Source organism: Fundulus heteroclitus, chromosome 4, assembly GCF_011125445.2.
Source record: "Fundulus heteroclitus isolate FHET01 chromosome 4, MU-UCD_Fhet_4.1, whole genome shotgun sequence".
NCBI lineage: Eukaryota > Metazoa > Chordata > Actinopteri > Cyprinodontiformes > Fundulidae > Fundulus > Fundulus heteroclitus.
Window position 1 is genome coordinate 14,276,714 of NC_046364.1, and position 19,988 is coordinate 14,296,701.

General features: G+C 41.4%; 1 protein-coding gene across 1 annotated transcript; it reads right to left on the reverse strand.

Moving 5' to 3' along the window:
- Positions 1 to 1,055: 1,055 nt before the first annotated feature.
- On the reverse strand, positions 1,056 to 8,066 carry LOC105934457 (interleukin-1 receptor type 1). The gene is made up of 10 exons (XM_021322527.2): positions 7,602 to 8,066; positions 4,212 to 4,461; positions 3,810 to 3,996; positions 3,544 to 3,682; positions 3,382 to 3,447; positions 3,168 to 3,279; positions 2,904 to 3,049; positions 2,614 to 2,766; positions 1,923 to 2,075; positions 1,056 to 1,849 (listed from the first exon to the last, which is right to left on the reverse strand). Exons 1-10 carry the CDS (start codon positions 7,633 to 7,635, stop codon positions 1,515 to 1,517), a joined length of 1,575 nt encoding a protein of 524 aa, XP_021178202.2. The 5' UTR covers positions 7,636 to 8,066; the 3' UTR covers positions 1,056 to 1,514.
- Between the last annotated feature and the right edge of the window lie 11,922 nt (positions 8,067 to 19,988).

The window sequence follows — 19,988 nt, forward strand, 5'->3', positions numbered from 1 at the left end:
CCAGAGTACCCGGAGAGAACACACACATGCACAGGGAGAACATGCAAACTCCATGCAGAAAGACCCAGGGCAAAGGTAGAACTCAAACCCAGTACCTTCTTGCTGCACCACTGTGCAGCCCCAATCAAATTCAATGAAACGTCATCTCAAGGCACTTTACAAAGTCAAATTCAATCAAATCATCCAGACAGATTGGTCAAAAAGTTTCCTATCAAACCCAGCAGATTGCATCAAGTCTTGACAAGCAGCATTCGCTCCTCCTGAAAGAGCGTAGAGCCACAGTGGACAATCGTTTGCATTGTCGATTGCTTTGGAGCAATCCCTCATACTGAGCATGCATGTAGCGACAGTGGAGAGGAAAACTCCCCATTAACAGGAAGGAAAACCTCCAGCAGAATCAGGCTGAGTGTGAACTGCTATCTGCCACAAATGACTGGGGATTTGAAAAGACAGAACAGAGACACAGAAGAGCACTGAAGTATTCTGGGGTTCTGATTAACGGTTGACCAGATGTACCTATTATGAAGAGAAAAGGATGGAGAGAACATTAAGTAAAAAGTTGAACTAACAACAAATAATTCAAAATTGGAGGACCTAGCAAAGTGAGAGAAATAGATCTTGGGGGACAGGGTCCAGCCAGTTCGATCCCCTGCTCTGACGGTCTGTCGTTGTGTCCTGGGACTAGACACTTCACCTGTATTACCTGCTGGTGGCAGTCAGTGGGCCCGGTGGTGCCTATGTATGGCAGCCCTTACTTTTATCAGTCTGCCCCAAGGCAGCTGTGGCTACATTGTAGCTTATGGTCAACAGGGTGTGAATGTGTCCATGAATGGGTGAATGACTGAATCTCGAGTAAAGGAGTTATTGGACTTGATAAAGCCCTATACAAGTACAGGCCATTTACCATTTAATGTCCTCCATTAAGTAATGAAGTCCTTTATGTTCTCAAAGTTGACAAAAACCACACAAGGAGTCAGAGGTGAACAACATAATTTTTGGAGATTATCATAAAGAAATTAAGGATTGGAAATAAAAGCTCTGGAGAATCCATGATATGACTCAAACCTCACCTTTCACTTTTATTAATGCAGCAAAGGCAGTAACAGGGACAGTGGCTGATGGCAATAAACAAAGACTGCAATAAAATAGAAAATAAATATATGGAAGCAAAATTGTAGAGATACATAATAAAACACCTGAGATTGATTCACATTCTGCTGTTCACTTTAACTGTGCTGTGGACACATTGCATCGACAACTACAAATAATCAGATAGCACTGATGCAATAACATGAGGAAATAATAGTAACATTTTTACATATCCAGTCTTCACAGCTAATGACAACTTATTGCATTCAAGTGTTCATATATAAACATGAGAAATGAAAAACAAATATAGCAAAAATTGAACTCTGCATTATTTTTGTTCATGTATAAACAATATGGTTGGTGTTCATCGTCTTTCACATGTTGAATGCACAGTATGAACTGATTAGTTAGGATCCAGTTTCATCTTAGCATTGTTGTGATAAAAGTTGCATCTTTGGTGCTTGCTGTGGGGCCAGTAAGTGATAACGTAGCTGCTTCCAGAAGGAGGAGGAGGGTGGACCTCCCTTCCAGGTGACGCTATTTCCAGCCTTACTGAGAAGCTGCAAAGCCTCTGGAAAGGAGCCTGATGTCGATGCCTCCATCTGCTCCGTGTTTATGAAAATCAAGCGCGTCTTCTTCTCCACAAGAGAAGCGTGGATGGCACTCAGCACCTCGCTTCCTAGCTCAGGATCCGGAAAGCTGGGAACCAAAATCACAGCCCGGCTCTCATCTATGCAGTCTAACACGGCCTCGGCCACAGCTGCAAAGAGCACAAGCATAGGGTCAATATTACGTTGTTGCTATCTACTAGGCCGGGTTTTGAGTAAACTCACCTTGACCAGGCAATACATCTCGATCATAAAGACAGAGGCTGTAACCGAACTGATCTTCCAAAGTACTTGCCAGGTATTTCCTGTCTTCTTCACTCAGTCCTCCATCAGTGACACTTTTGTAATTCATCAAAAACGCATCGAAGCTTTTTCCATCTAAAACAAAGAGAACATTAGTCTCTTCATCCGTGCAAGCTTTTAAAAAAACTCATCATCATGTAAAATAAATGTTATAACCTCTCACAAATCTTCTGGCTGCAGTATCTGATGCTTTTAGAGACATTTTCCTCTGCAGTTGGCATTGTGTAGCATGCTTTTGTACCCGTTTTAGATTCTGCTGCTTTAACCTCATTTGTTTTGGTTTTCAATGTGAAGCCTTTTAGTTCGTATGTTTGAAGTGTTCACTGTTCTTTCCAATAGAAAAGCATGAATGGGGACTGGATCTGTAAATTAGCTGTTGACTATAGTCAGTTTGTAACATTGTAACGTCCCTGACCAAATAAACGTAATTAAATGCACTGGTCTGACTGGTTTAATTTGACTTAATGCATAGCAGCTGAAACACTAATTTTCTTTCACAATCAAAAACTGTGTATCAAATCAATGCATCACAGGCCTATTTTTTCCTGGTTGACTTTGGCTTATATTACTAACCAAAAACAAAATTACCTTTTGCAGGTCAAGAAAGACTCACCTGGGTTGTTGCTCTGGCAAACTTTAAAGCCAACTTTGTCTCGTAGGAACAGGGTGATGTCAATTTTATACTTCACATAGATAACAATGGTCACCACCATCAACACCGCAATGCTGACAGTACATATTGTTAGCATCATGTACGAAGGTTGAGCTGCGGGGAAAGGGATGATGAAATGATTAGGTAGCAACTCACCAACTCAGTTTTCAATTGTCATGCAACAAGTAAAACAATATAGATCTGTCACCACCAACACTGTGAAAGTTTCATTCATTTGAAAATGTCCACACCTTTTTTACTGAGGACGATATTGACAAATTGTGTGAGTTTATCACTTTCAAATTTACAGGTATAATTTTTGGAAAGATTTGCCTGTGAAACCTCTCTGAAAACTAAAGTTGTAGTAATCCATCCCGATGTCCCTTCACTCCCATTGCTAAAAAAAAAAGACAGGACATAAAAATACCAATTAGCTATCAATAAGTGTATTATGTCTATAACGTTTCTGTTTAATGTCAGGTGCAGTACATATAACATGCAAGTTCAGCTCTTGCCATGGATCTTTGTAATAGTCCCAGTTATCCAAAAATTCCTCGTCACGTGTCCAAAACAGTGAATCATCACAGGAACCTGTGAGTGCTTTGCAGGCAATCTCCACCTCTGTGCCTGCAAAGTAAATAAATCATTAATAATAATAACAATATTAATAATAACACAGAGACACGTGGAATGTATTTTGAGGCGTTACAGCTGAAAATAAAAACTCACCAAGTTCTACTTCAAAAACTTGACCATCCTTTGGTGAACCGATTCCTAGATTTGGAATATCCTCTCCTGAACATAAAAGCAAACATTTCTTTTTTTTTGGCCTTAATCAGAATTGAATTAACTTACACATACACTGATAAAGAAAAGGCCCTTTAATGATACCTTTTTGGACGTCAAGTACCACTGCGTGGGAAGTATTGTATGTTTGGCCAGAATACAAGAAAGACCGGGTGCAGATGTAGATCCCACTTTCCTTTAGACTGACCCTTGGGAAGTAATGTTCCGATAACTCACCACTCTCCTGAGAAAGGAAACACAGTTTACAATAAATTTGTCTCTGAATTTTAAAAATTCAAAACCTGAAAAAAAGAGAACAAACTCAAACATCTTTTATATAATCAGATCACATCCACAGCTAATTTTAATACCTTGTACCATTTGGGTTCATAGCTCTTCATTCTGGGGATTTCTGCTGCAACGATAAATCCTTCAGGACAATGCAGCGTGCAGCTTTGGCCACTGTAACATCTCTGATTGTACCTGTTTCTGATGTTACACTCTTCGGACTGTTTTGGGCATACTGTAAGCATGAACCACATCTTGCTGCTGGTATTCCTGTAAATATTGAAAGATGGACAGAGCATGAAAATCCTCATTCAGACGGGCTCGTCTTTGCTAGAATATTAACTTCAAAAGCAAAGTTCCCAATCCCTTTTTTATAGCAGTTTTATTTTGAGGGGTGGGGGATTTCTATTAAAAAGAAACATTTCAATAGTCTAGTAGAATGCAACATGACTGACTGTATCAGTTTAGGAGTAATTCGATCGTACCCTAGAGGACCGCACGAGTAATTCCCCTGGTGGTTCACAGACGCGCTGAGAATCACAAGGCTGTTCTGATAAACAACCAAACCGAGCTGCTGCTGCTCAGACGCTGACATGTTGCTGTCCAGATGCATCTTCTGGTCAGTCTCCTTTGTCCAGACCATTAGAGTACCATCATGTTTACACTCTCCGCAATGCAACACCACCAGGTCACCGGCTTTGACATAGATCTCCTTGGGTTTCATGGGGAACACGCCTGCAATAAAAAACAACAAATTTCTTTCTTTCATGCTTTTTCAGTTCACACCATCTTGTTTTCTCATTCTGCTTCCTCCTTGTAGTTTTGCAAGATTAGCTCAGTTTTCTTTACTCGTGAGTCTTAGAGGTTAGTGTATCGTAGGATAAAATTGTAAAAATTTAACTGCATTCATAGTATGAATTGACAGCCTTTTTATTGCAAAAAATGTATTTTAAATGCACACATATTAAAGGTTAGTTAAAAGAAACAAGTAATTGAACTACTTTTTAAGTTACATTGAAGAGACATAACTACACCAAACTGGGTCCCTGTTTTTGTAAGGATACTGATGGACTGTATACTGATGATACTGTATATTCCTTCAGATCAGTCTATAGCCTATAGCATATACAATCCAAAGAGCCATTTTTGCCCCCAGTCCAACTAAACAACACTTGCTGAGAACTACAAATGTACAAAACATAGAATTTTCTGATGCATATCATATAAAGGAATTGTGTTGTCCTTTTTAAAAGGACCACCTTTTCATCTCTGTTTATAGATTTTAAAATAAAGAAAAGCATGCAACTTATGGATACATATCCGTCTATGGGATGCTGATCTTTGGAAAATTACGTTTAAAAGGCTCTTTGTTTCCAACCTAATGACAAAAGAAATACATGTAAAGATCATTAATAAAACTGAACTCTGCTTTCCATTGCCTTTTTCCAATATTAAAACTTTTTTATTAAACAAGTTTTAGTGTAACAAAAAAGCAAAATAAATAAATATTTATAAAAAACAGGAAAAAAAACAGGAAATATTTAAGGAAGTAGATCCTTTTTTTCATACCACTTGTATTAAAAGGTCAAGGCCAACTGAAGATTTGGTTTCATTTCTGTCTACTTATTTGTTGTCCTTCACTATCAACCTTTTTTAATCGTGTAAAGTGAGTTGCTATTTCTTACAGCCACCACAACTTGATGTGTGGGAGGGGGCTGCACCTGCTCACCCAGTGTCTTATGCAAAATCAGTCTAACATTTAACAATAAACACTACATTTTGGCACTTTCACAGTAAATAAAGCTTCACCAGTGTTGTATTGTTGTGTAGTTCATGTCATCGATCAACTTATTTTCCTTTATTCAACAACTCATGAATTGAAATTGGATAGTTTAAATGTCATATTTATCTATTCTCCTGTGGTGGTGCAGGGGAATCATTTATGGATTATAAATTACTATGAAATTCCCTTTGGGCAAAACTTTGTTGACAAGATAGAAAATATGAACTGTGGCTTACATCAGGTTACATCTAAGCAAAGCGAAATGTGGGTAAAATGGGCTAACAAAGTCTGACTTTCAACTATGGGGTCAGGCTAGACACCTGCCCCTTTTGGGTCTAAATAAAAAATATAAGAATTAATAAAAATAATAATAACAATAATGTTGGTCAACCTTAAATCAAATCAATCTCTTAAATCAAAAAAATAATAAATAAAAAGATGATAATGGATCTTCGGTGCTCACATGGCAAGGGTTAAAATGATGTCTCAGTAAGCATGAAAAGGCTTTCTGACTATATATATATATATATATATATATATATATATATATATATATATATATATATATATATATATATATATATATATATATATATATATATATATATATATATATATATATATATATATATGTATAATGCTTCTTTGTTTTATTTTCTTAAAGTACCCAGATATATAAATGTTTCTTTTCAGCACTACATTCATGTCTTCATATTTATAAGAAAGTATTTGTATTTACTTTTGTTGTATATTGTACTTAAATGTCTTCTGTGTGAACTGGGGAGAACTCTGATTAGCTTGACACAGCTACTCTGTCTCTACTTGCAAGTGTGTTTAACAGTTAACGCTTAACCACATCCTAATTTCAAGGAGGAGGCCTTATTGGTGGAAGTCAACACATTTCTTCTGAACCATATTTAGGATTAGGGTCTCTATGATTATTTTAGTGAGCATCTAATAAAGATATCAAATACAGAAATTAAATCCAGATTCTGTGCACAGATTAATAATGACTCTCACAGGCTTCTGTACATAAAAACTATTTAGTTTTGCACAAATTCTGTTTGGTAGAGTGGGGGTTCTAGAACAAATTTAGCAGGGGGGGTGGCAGGGTGAGGCCAGTGTTTTTTCACAGGGGCACAGAACTAAAGATTGGGGGGGGGGGAACAAAATTTAACAGGTCAATATTTAATCGTTTAATATATTAAGTAAGCCAAAGAGCCAATTGTGGCTCTGGAACTACAGGTTGCAGACCCCTGATCTTTCCTCAATACAGCGGGAGCTTAACGTGAAACAGCTTAATTTTTAATTATTGTTATTTTTTATATTTATTTTTAATTATTTTGTTATTTTATTATTGGGTAAAAACATAAACGTAAAAAATACAACTGATCCAAATGACCAGTCAGTCACGGTATCTTTGTCAGCATTTATCATCCTAAGAAATTTAATATCATGTTTTTAGTACAGGGGCCATAACAGGGGCCAGGAACAGTTCTACAGGGGCACAGGCCCCTGTTAGCCCCTGTCTAGAACTGCCCCTGTAGAAGACCTTTACACAGCTTTACTCAAGCCTTTCCTTGGGCATCACACTGAGATTATTTTACACGAGTGTCTCTTTTGTACATGTATTACTTCTGAATAAAATTATAATGCAACTTTTAACGTCACCAAGCTCATGTTGATATTTATCATCAATTATCACGGCGTGGGGAATAACAGCAATACATAAATTAAACTCAAATCTTAAAAAAAAAAGGATAGGACCGCTACCTTTAGGGCAAATTTAGGGCATTGTTTTGTCTCCACTTTTGCAGTCATTGCATCAACCTATTTTGTTTAATATAGGCTACACAGCTGTGCCACTCATTCCCACTGTAAGGCTACTTTCCTCAGAGTAAAGACTATCTATATGTATTGCGCCATAACGATCATGTCTGCATCACATGCATCTTCAACAGATTATTATATATATTTTTTTACTCATCCATTTAATCATGTGACGTCATTCCGCACAAATCATCCTATCAAAACAAAAAGAGTCCTATCAAGCGTAAACGTGGGTCTGCAGCCATCGGCACGTCCAGCTTACCTGTAATGAAGAAGCAAAGAAGAAGCAGGATCATCCTGATGCTCTCAGCGGCGTCGTGTTTGTGAATTCAGCTACTTTGACTCCTGCCTATTTGTCCCGACGTGCAGACGGCCGTTTTCTCGACGTTTCACCTGAGAAAGTGAAACTTAAAGGAAGAACGTCTCGCGGTCGCTTATTCCCCAGAAACCGCCCACATGAAACCTTCCTCTTCTTCAACTTTTGTCGGAAAGTTATCCGCCGTGCAAGAAACTGATTGACTGGATCGCGCTGGTCGGCCCCTCCCCGCATTGCTCGCTGGAAAACGCAAAAAAAAAAAAAAAAAAAAAAAAAAATCGGTGTCGTTTGGTTTCTGTGAAAAGTCAGAGCGGCGCGCGTTGCTTCTGTGGAAACACGCGCCCAAATTACAACTGTCGTGCTGCTCTGAGGCCAAGAACACGTTTTTGTGTGCTTCCCCCATGTCCCAATGCTGCGTGATATGCATTCCGTTTTATTCGTTAATTAGTAGAAAAACTGCAAAACCTAAACGTTTTTATTTATTGGCATGACCAGACATAGTGATGATTGAAACCAGAATGCGTTTTTCATATAATATAAAGTTGATCGTCTTTTACTCTCAAACCGAAGTAAGAAAAAAAGCTCAGATGAATAATCAGCATCTTAAATATAAAGAAAATGCCAGAGTGCTGCAAACATAATTTTGGATGATATAATTGTCTATAGTATCAACTTTTTTTTACTCTTAAAGCACCTTGAGAACATATGAACAATTTTTAGGAATTTTGTTTTATATCAAGTCAATATTAGCCAATAGATTACCCTCATTTTCAGTACCTGGTGAGCAGGGCTGGCCTGATCGAGGTATGAGCCGACCTTGTGGCAGCACCTCTGTTGGCCTGAGAGACTTTGAAAACAGGACAGGACAAGTGGACAAGCTTTAATACATTTTGTAGGCAGGAGTGCCGCCAGAAATCTAAATTAATCCAAAATCTTATGGTAATGTTAACGAAGAGATAATTTAAAGCAGATTTAATCTTTTCTGTCTGAGCTCAGGAAATATTTTAAACAGTGTCAAGAGCAGAGAAACATAGAGGTTACTAGACCCAACATTGCATTGAATTCACTGTATACTTAAAAGCAGGCAAAACCTATGAATCTCCTGTCAGATGTTGTGTTTTTGTTCTAAGCTGGGGAAAGCTTTTATGAAAATAATAATAGGGTTACAATAAATACTTTATTTGAACTGCTATTCTTTTCATACACATATTGATATTATTTGTGCCTGTGCAAATTCTCTGTTATCCTGGTCATGGCAACTACAACCAGTTGCCTCCGATTGAATCTGACTGATCTGATTGTCAAACAAAACACATTCGGTTTTGTTTGAAATTAAATTGAATAAAAAAAAAATACAGCTGGTTCATTTCATCCTTGGCTCACCAGTTCCCTGTAAACCAGGGATTAAAGCAGCATTCATTTTAAAGCTGTATTACTGTAAGAAAGCATTGATAATAGTGCACTGTGTTGGCTGATCTCTGCATGCGAGAGGGCCTAACTAAGTCCTAATTTCTTGGATCCTTCTACAGCAGAATACCTTCTTCTGCTGTCCCATCTTTTTAAATAATATTTAGTCACGCAGGTTACCCTCTTCTCAGGAACTACTTTAATTTACGTTGTCATATAAGAGACAAATTAACGGGAAATAAATGGTGGTCTGTTAAACTCAGGATAGTTCAATGTTGATTAAATTCAATGAAGGGTGACCCCACCACTTTTAAATTAAAATCTCCAAAATTCTTTACCTATTTATAACCATGGCTAAAGCTACATTTATTTGTTAATCAGTTTTTACTTATGCTTGGGCGTTATGTGTGAAATTCCCCCAAATCAGTGACAAGGTTTTTACTGATTCTTTTCATTTAATCCGCTGGGGAGAAAATTTATACTGTTCTTAAGTCACGTGCTGCTTATGCAATCAGGTTCATAATCTCAATTGTTAGTTCTGAATAAGATGACAGCCGTTGTATAACGAACACAATGATCAGCGCTCGGAGTCTGCAGAAAATAGCTATGAATATAGTCATGCCAATAGCCATGGCTTAGGGTTGGGAAGTTTAATACTTTTTAATTACTCTAGTCTTTGAGTCACTCACCAAAATCACTCGAGTTTTTGAGTCCCTGAGTCAGTCACCCACTATAGTGTTAATGAGTTCCCCCGCCTGCAGAGAGAGTTGCTGCTGAGATGAACCATAAACTCACTGACTCATCTCAGCTGAATCTTTAATTCACTGATCCGCCCCTGCTCGCATTGCACTGTATTGGTTGTGTGAGTGGAGTGGGGTTGCAGCTTGCGGCTTCAGTGACGTGTTGCCTGGCATCTTCTTTTAGCTAACTGTAGCAGGAATGATTAGGTTTACGCAACGGGTTAATAGAGATGGCGAATCGTGACTTATGAGTCAGTAACGGGACTCACCGGGCTTGACCGATTTGTTCAGGACTTGCACATCACTAATGTGAAGTGAAGCAAGCTGATGTGGTCTCCCAAACTAAAAGGTGACCCAGGAGAGTGCCACACATGGCACCTGTATGACAAATATATTTATTTATTTTTGTAATTTTTTATGAATGATGCAAAATAAAACTTGAGACCTTGGTGATGTGAAGACTTAACACTTGAAATATTGAGGAACCAACTTCATTAACAGATCAGCACATGTTGATAAAATAAGTTGCTTTCTAACTCATTCAAGTGGATTCCAACGAGATCTTTGTACTCTCTCCATGTACCTTGCAAGTACATCTGGTTTTGGATCTCAAATATTCCAAATGTTTTATGTAAATCTGATAAAGATACTTTTTCTGAGGAAACTCCTTTGCTCTTTGAATCATCTTGTTACTGAAAAATGCTTTATAAATAAACTTGCCTTGCCTTGCCTTATTGTTCTGTGCACTATAGAACTAGTTTTCCTCCACCTTTCTATGCAGTATAGTCACTAAAATTGAAGAAGTAAGGACAGACTAGCTATGTCAACAGTCACAACTCAAATGAATTAAAATCATGAAAGCGTTCAATATTTTTGTCACCTGTTTCCGAAAGTGAAACTCATACATAGTGCTATGCCATAAGCTGGTTGAATATGCTTATTATTATTATTAATTATAATTTGGTATTATAATTTAAATAATAAATCATTCAACTCAAAATTTCGCTATAACAAATATAGTTCAAATGGTGGTGATGTTAGCTATAAGCTTATAAGTATTTATACCACTAATGCATTAGTTAACTTTCTGTTATGAACTCATTTATGCTGGAATAAATGATCAGGTCGGACTGTTAACCGACCAGGTTTATCCAGCAGGCTGTGAGAACCCCAATGTAACTGCAATTAGAGTTTAAATCCTTATTCCTTATCACCATCCAATGATATTGTCTCTGTATTAATGTCAGATGTTAACTCCAAAGGAGGTTAGCTCTGATTTCTGAATACCCAGGCAACTGTGAATTGGACTGAACACAAAACAATGTCTATTCCGCAGTGGTTGGTTTTATTGAACCAAAAGCAATTCCCTGTTACAGTAATTCTCTGATTCAAACAACTTTGGAATTCTTACTCATTACTAAACTAAAACATGCAAAATATATATGTGGAAATAAAGAACAAAACAAAAATAAACAATGGATTAAAATGAGCGGTTAGCAGATCTTAACTTAACTCAAAGTTGTTTAACACCGCCCTCGAAACATCGGCATTTCACGTATCAGCATTGACAGACAGAACAGCTTCGGGAATCTCACTGGACGCTTTGATGTCTTACACAAAGCTAGTTCAGCTAAGCTACCTACAGTCCAGATACACGTGACCCTCCCAAGATGGCTGCTACGATGACGTATGAGGGGAGGTCCTAATAACGTAACCACGCTTACGCTGATGGGACAATGCCTCGTTTCGAGAGGGGGGGGCTAACTAGGAGTTTAAAGCAAAGCCCGCGACTTGAGCTCGGACAAAGAAATTAAACTGATAAGGAGCGAAAAGAGAGAGAGGGGGGAAGCAGGGAAGAAGATGAAAAGAGATAAATCGGTAACCCACGGCGGGGTTCTTGATGGATCACAAATCAACACAGCAAAATCAATTGTAAAATACATGCACATACAAAGAAAATGTTCAGCAAAATAATTCCAACTTCGTCGTGGAATAAAAGCATTAACCAACACCTACAAAGTTCTACGCCTGCCCAGGCACTTCTAAACACCCTGTTGGTGAGACAGAAATGAAAGGGGAGAGTCCGTTACTTTGAGGTGCCTCGGAGCTGGTCCGGAACGCTCCGAGTGTGGCTTTCTGGACGCGCTTCGACGAGCGCAGTTGTCCACAGGCTGCAGCGGGACGGGGAAGAAGCTGCTTCGTTTCTTCCTCCGGGTTCGGTCGCTTTGTTGGCCAGACAAAGCGGGGTCCTCTTCGATCAGTGGGAGATGCGGCGTCTCTCAGTCTTTTGATCAGAGGGAATTTAAAAGTACTTATTTAAGTCGACCTCCTGTTATAAAGCAGGGAATAACTGTTGCGTCGAAAAATCTCGGTCCAGCGAGCAATCGAACACGTGGCGTGGGAATCAGCTGTGCGTGTCTTCTCGGGTTGGCTAAAAGCCAGGGAAGAAGGAAGCTCATCGTGTGTGATCGGCTTTTATAGCCATCACTATAGCAACCTTATCTTGATCGGCGGCCATTTTGCCGTGTTGCGTGATGGGAGTTGGTGGCCATTTTGACCACATTGCATCATGGGTAACGCAGTCCGTTACGTCCCGAATTGATGCCGTTTCCTTGATCGGCGGCCATTTTGCCGTGTTGCGTGATGGGAGTTGGTGGCCATTTTGACCACATGAGTTGGTGGCCATTTTGACCACATTGCATCATGGGTAACGTAGTCCGTTACCGCTTTCTGTCACGTCTGAACTGGCACAACATACCCCCCTTTAGCTTTGAAGAGTGGGATGCTGGTCACAGTCTTTAAAGCTACAACCAAGTCCATTCTGGCGTGACGAAAATCCGTTGTGCATGAGTGGAACAACCTAATAGTCTTTCTAGTAGTCCATTGGGATTCATGCAGTTCAGTTCATCATCCAAGAGGAGGAAAAACGAAGCATTCATTGTGCCTGGGTCAGTGACCTAGCCTGGGCAGGACTAAGCTATAGCTAGTCATTTCTATTGGCTAATAAGGCAACAATAAAGTAATAAAAAAAAAAGAAATGCAAACTTCACAATCACCATCGTCAATACATTCATTGGTCATCAGGTTTGAACTTTGAACCAAAAAAAGGAGAGAGGGAAAAGGGGAAAGGAAAGAGACAGCGGTTCGTAGTCTAATCAGCTTATGGCCTTCAAGGAGCTGGTGCTACGAACCTGGGAGCGACAAAGGTGAGGGCGTCAACCCTGGTTTGCAACTGTTTGATCTGCTTGTATGCTGCATACGCCATCGCAGTAGTGATGGCCCATCCAAATACAAGGAGAACCACAATAATGGTCATAATGTGAGTGTCGGTCGACTCTGTAGCTCTGGGGAAGCGAAGCAGAGGGACCGAGCTCAACTCTGATGGAGTGAGACTGAATTTAATCAGCTGCGTGCCTGCGAGTAAAAGCTGTCTTTCAATGCCGACATCAATGCTGAAATTGTATCCCTTAAAGACATCTATTATTTCAATCTCTGATAAATGGGTTGCTTGGGCATACCCAGTGGATGTCTTTGGTTTTGGTACACAAATCCAAATTAGGGACTAAATAAAGTTTGGGGTCAGCATCATGATAGGCCAATATTGAGGGAGTTTGTAGGTGTACGTGGGTCTCACCTTGCCAAAAACCGACATTCAATACTGATTTAAGCCTATACACATTAGCCCTTTCAATGATGGGAAGGTTTAGCATAAATCCTATCTCCAAGTTGTCAGGATTTACAAATATTGGAATTGCACTACCTAGGCTGTACGCCAGGTGTATTTGTGGTGGTTGCAGTGTTTCACTAGAGGCAGATTTGAGAACCTTTTCAACCAAATCTACTGGTACCAGGTACGGAGGAATCCGTCCTTCAGCAAGGCTATTTATGGATGAACTAACCTCTCGAGTGAGGTCCTGCATTAAATCTCTAACAACCTGAGTATACATCATGTCATTCTTTACCACTTCTGTGAGCGTTTCCAAAGCAATGCATGGTGTTATGGCTGAGTGTGAAATTATAGACGTGAAGTTATGTATGGACACTTGCTTTATTAGTGCATGTTTAAAGTGTCCTGATTGAACATGCACTTGTCCTATTTAATGTTATGCATTGTTCTCTTCGGCGGGGGCGGAGTTAGGCTCCGTTCCCTGTGAGGAGAGTTTAGTGGACGGTTTAGTTTGGTTCGCTTGAACCCATTTGTACTCTGGACTTTGCATGCGGGCTTCTAGGTTCTTTCGAGGCCACGCGAAAGTCGTTTGGAGACAGTCTTTTAAGTCAGTGACGCACTGGAGTGCAGTGTAGATGGTTGTCACACTGACGTCTTTGGGTTGGTAGATGAGATTCAGGGGAAGTGTCCTTTGCCTTCCTGTCATCATCTGGAAAAGTGTCACCCCTGTGGAGCATGGTGAGGTAGAGTGGACTAGCATTAGGACCAGGGGAAGCTTTGTATCCCGGTCCCCGTCATGGCTGCTGGCATGTTCCTTTGACATGCTGACCACGGTGCAGTTCATTCGCTCCACCTGTCCGGATGACTGTGGGCGGTAGGTGATGTGGAATTTAACTTCCACGCCCAACATGTTGAAAAGCACGGTCATAATGTTTGACGTTCCTCTGTCCGAGTCGACGGACAGGGGAAGGCCCCACCTGCTGAAAACGTGATTTAGCAGCAGGGCTGCTGTGGTGACAGCGGTGTCATTCGGTGCCGGCAAACATTCGAACCATTCTGTGAAACTGCCTGTTATTGTCAAAAGATATTTGTTATCTCTTAACGATTCGGGGACTGGACCGATCCAGTCAGTCTGCAAATGTGACCACGGAAATATAACCCCCCTTTGCTGAAGCAGGGCTCGGTCTAGTGGCCGTGTGGGTTGTAACTGGCTGCAGGTTAAGCAGCCTTGTACATACTCCTGGGTGTCCTGGGCCGTTAAGGGCCGGGACGCCACCTGTTGGAGAGTTTTCAGATTAGCTTTGCAGCTTCTGTGTTCTCCTACTGGTGAGTCATGGATGTGTGTCAGTGGGATCCCAAGTTCGTTTGAATCTTTGGGCTGAATGGGCTGAAACTCATAAAACAGCTCCTTAAGTGCTGTTTCCTCTGTTTCAGTGGTCAGTGCATCAGCTTTTTCCAGCTGTTGCATGATTTCTGTTTCGAAGCCAGGGCAGGGCTCAGTGGGTGAGTCCCAATTCTCTGGTTGATTTGGTGCTGGTTCTGTTGGGTTGGTTGCTATCGCATACACCAACAGATTTCCTTCAGCTTCAAGCGTTGCACCACAAATGGATCCAGCAGGCCGAGCTTCATGTCGCCTGATTTGGATCATGCTGGAAGGAAAGGTAAACACGGTGTCTGGAGAGTCCTGTCTGCCGGTCAAGAATAAGGGCAGGTCTCCGATGACGGGAATGCTCAACTCAAAGTCGTGGAAAGAGCTTTCGATGAGCACCCCAAGAGGTTTCTTCGCCACCACTTGGATCGGCATGCGAGTTGGATTCTCCACTAAAAGGTAAGCTGAGCGGTTGTTCAGCTCAAGCAGGGGTGTGTCAGAGGATTTGGAAATCGGCTCTGTGGAAGGCAGAAATGGTGCTAAAAGTTCTTTGGGCTCCTCAGAGCATGTCACCTGGTTGATAGGGACGGACAGTCCACTTCCAGAAGTGAGGGGCTTGGGAGTCCCCACTTGGGCCCAAAGATGACCATGATAGCAGTCAATGAGTGGGGCTAACCTGTTCAACAGGTCCTGACCCACAAGAAAAGGTTCTGTGTCCAAAGTACATATGTAGATGGGGTGCACCAGGGTCATGTCACGGAAAGTGATGTTTAACCACGCCCGTTTGGTGATGCATGACTGATCCTGAGTGTAGCTGGTGATGCCCACGTCACAGGTCTCCACCTGGAACGGTTTCCCAAGAGACACCATAGCTCTGGTCACCTCATCAAACAAATCTGAGCACATTAGACTGATCTCGGAACCCGTGTCTAAAAGAGCATTTGCAGTTACACATCCTCCGATAACTGTCGAGCAGTATAAGCGGTGTGCATTTTCATGATGGTTTAGCTCACCTAGGAACCTTAGAAAAGGGGCTTTCTGATCACCTGCTGATGGGATCTTAGAAGGTTGTTGGTGATTTTTCGGTTGGTCCCCCCCTTTAATCAGATAAACTCTGTTAGAAGGGGAAGCCTGTTCCACGCCTAGTCATGCTGGCTGGGGTTTTGGGCCTGGCTTACCTGGAGGGTCGACAGGATTGGATGATGGCTGGGACGGCTGCGGCGCGTTCTGACGCACTGTTTCGGCTAGCAACCTGCGAAAAGTCTCCTCTATCTCCTTTCTCATTGACTCCTCCATGCGCAGGTTCCAGCCTTTGTTGTCATGTGTGCTTTTCGACCTTTCTGGCCAGTCAGTTTGCTTACCGTCTCGGGCTGGATCCGGCCTGTGCCATTTTTGAAACCTCTCACCTTCCATGCTGCCATGCTGACCTCTCCTATCCTGGGAAGCTTTCTTCTGCGGCGGCTCAAAACCATGTTGCTTCATAGGGCCAAATCTAGTTTTAGGTTTGAAGGGAGGCATCTCATGTCCCTCCAGACCTAAACTCTCTTCTGGTTCGGCTTGAATCTGCAGAACCTTTTTATCACTATCGGCTCCTTTGTTGGGCCGGACACGTGTTTCCCATGCAACCTGCGCGTATTTCCTGATTTCCTGCATGGTAAGTTTCTTGGTTCTACAATGCATGGTAACCTCATAACGCACGCTTTCATGAAGATTATGGAGGAACAAAGATTTGAAAGTGTGGTCTTCCTCCAAGCCGGGAGCATTTCGTCCCTGAAAGTAAGCAGCCCGCAAGCGACGGTAGTACGCTTTTGGTGCTTCAGTTCTCTTTTGCTGAATTGCAAAAGCTCCAAGAGTTGCAGAAGCTGGGTCTGTAAACACAGAATATTCTTCTCTTAAAGCCTGACAAAGAGCTGAGTAACGGTCACGTGTAGCTGGGGGGAGGCTTTCTATGAAAACATGGACACTTCTGGACGTGGTTTTCCAGATAAGCTTCAACTTTTCTCGAGCTGAGGGGCTATATAAGTCTAGCAGACAGCGCTCTACCTCTCTGAGATAGTCATCAATGGTGGATTCTGTATTGCTAGGATCAAAACGCTCTATGTCTCGGGCCAGGGACTCAAGTTGACGCATCCGCAGTCCCTGTTCAGGGATCGGAGCTGGTCCATCTGAGTCCTCTCCTGACGACTCCTGCCTGCGGTAACCACGATAGGAGGGAGGCTCCAGTTCTGACCACCTACCTGGCATCGGCGGCCGTTCGTGGGACGCAGGGGGACCCCCCCTGTCATGAACTCTTGTCTGTGGACGCAGTTCAGAGGAGTGGGGTTCACCTGTGTTCCAGGAACGGTGCTCTCGTCGCCCTGGTGGGGGGAAAAGATCACAGCGGACCGTGTCAGGGGTCAGGTGGGAAGCAGGTGTTTTCCCATGATTTACATCATGTGGATCAGTCCTGATTGCCACCCTAAGTTGTTTAGGCATTTCTTTCCGTATCACACTGCTATATCTGTCCTGACCTTCGCTTACCCTTCGCTCAGAAGGTGTCTGGGGGCCCAGTTCATCCAATGTCCTCCAGGTGTGATCTCCATGTTTTCCTTTGGAGTTCTCACACTCAGATCCTTCTGTCTGCAAGCTAATGCGATCCTCCTCTCGCTCCTCTGTGGGATGACAGCTGCCCTGAACACTTCTCTGTTCTAGCTCCCTAACTCTTTCCTCAGCTGCGATCCGTATCTCAACCTCTCTGTTACGCAGATCGGTCTCTAGCGTTAACCTTCGGTGGTATAACGCAGTTAATTCACCCAAAACATCTGCTACCAATCTATGTTTAGGTTTTCTCTGGACCTCCTCCACCAATTCCTGAATTCTCCTCTCACAGTCTTCTATGCTAAACTGATTCAGACGGGTTTGTTCGTCCGGTGTCATTTTAAGCAGTGAGCTAATGACATCCTGGGCCTCCATTCCAATGGAATGGTTTGGACCTTCAGCTCCTTCAGCTGAAGAACCGCTACTATCCATTCTTTGTCAGCTATGGATAACAACACAACAGGTAACAACCTGTAGTTTAGCTCAGCGCTAAACAACAGACAACAAATAACAACGCTGTATTCTAGCTTAGCACTAGGTAACAACGCATACACTTAAGTTTAGCTCAGCGCTAAACAACAACTGCTAACAACAACTGTTAAGTGGCTTCACTTTAACTGTTAACAGCAAACACGCACTATGACTGGCACTTAACTGCAGTAAGTGGGTTCAAATACGTGCGTTTAATTAGGCTGCACAGGGGAAAATCAACCCTGCGACTTACAACTCCTTAGTTTTAGGAACGGTTAATATGCTTGTTTAACTTTGAGAAAATTAACTTTGAGTGACATGGACCACTAACCTTTCGGCCAGTAATTAAGTGATAAAGCTGTGGCTTTGTTTGTGATGTAAGTTATTTCAGAACAGGTGCTCTACACATGTGTGGAAAATAGCAGTGTTTTGGAGCTTCAGAGGTGGCAAAGAATGACAGTTAAAAACCGCTAAATTGCAACCTTAGTTTCAAAATCACAGCTCAATTTTGACCACTTATGGTGAGCAGAAGGGGATAAAGGAGGAAAAAAAAAAAAATATATATGAATAAAATAAAATTAAAGAAGACAAAAGGGCGGAACCGTAAGGTAAGTTTAAAGAAACTGACTTTCAAAACTGTCCCTCCGGGACACTGAGCGATCTAAGCCGTCTTTAAAACCGTGACTGCAACTACCTATCCTGGCCACCAGATGGAGGCAGGGTCTCTCTTTTCAAAGCAGAACACGACACAGACTCCGATTGACAAGTAGCAGACGCTGGCTGCTGTGTATTTCAATCTAGCTGACTTCCAGTCCAGAAATCAATATTCAAACCTCAGGTTAACAACCTCAAACCACCACAAACACGTATATATTTAGTAATGATACCTCCTTAATCAATTATGACTGAATAGTCCTTTTGGCAAGGTGAGCAGTCAAAATGCTGGAATATGGATTGTGTTCATTCAATTCATAAGTTGCTGGTTATTCGATTTAGTCTAAAGGAACGCCAATAAGTAGACTCCAGCCCACACCGGGAAAAGCCAATTTATGCTATGCCATAAGCTGGTTGAATATGCTTATTATTATTATTAATTATAATTTGGTATTATAATTTAAATAATAAATCATTCAACTCAAAATTTCGCTATAACAAATATAGTTCAAATGGTGGTGATGTTAGCTATAAGCTTATAAGTATTTATACCACTAATGCATTAGTTAACTTTCTGTTATGAACTCATTTATGCTGGAATAAATGATCAGGTCGGACTGTTAACCGACCAGGTTTATCCAGCAGGCTGTGAGAACCCCAATGTAACTGCAATTAGAGTTTAAATCCTTATTCCTTATCACCATCCAATGATATTGTCTCTGTATTAATGTCAGATGTTAACTCCAAAGGAGGTTAGCTCTGATTTCTGAATACCCAGGCAACTGTGAATTGGACTGAACACAAAACAATGTCTATTCCGCAGTGGTTGGTTTTATTGAACCAAAAGCAATTCCCTGTTACAGTAATTCTCTGATTCAAACAACTTTGGAATTCTTACTCATTACTAAACTAAAACATGCAAAATATATATGTGGAAATAAAGAACAAAACAAAAATAAACAATGGATTAAAATGAGCGGTTAGCAGATCTTAACTTAACTCAAAGTTGTTTAACACCGCCCTCGAAACATCGGCATTTCACGTATCAGCATTGACAGACAGAACAGCTTCGGGAATCTCACTGGACGCTTTGATGTCTTACACAAAGCTAGTTCAGCTAAGCTACCTACAGTCCAGATACACGTGACCCTCCCAAGATGGCTGCTACGATGACGTATGAGGGGAGGTCCTAATAACGTAACCACGCTTACGCTGATGGGACAATGCCTCGTTTCGAGAGGGGGGGGCTAACTAGGAGTTTAAAGCAAAGCCCGCGACTTGAGCTCGGACAAAGAAATTAAACTGATAAGGAGCGAAAAGAGAGAGAGGGGGGAAGCAGGGAAGAAGATGAAAAGAGATAAATCGGTAACCCACGGCGGGGTTCTTGATGGATCACAAATCAACACAGCAAAATCAATTGTAAAATACATGCACATACAAAGAAAATG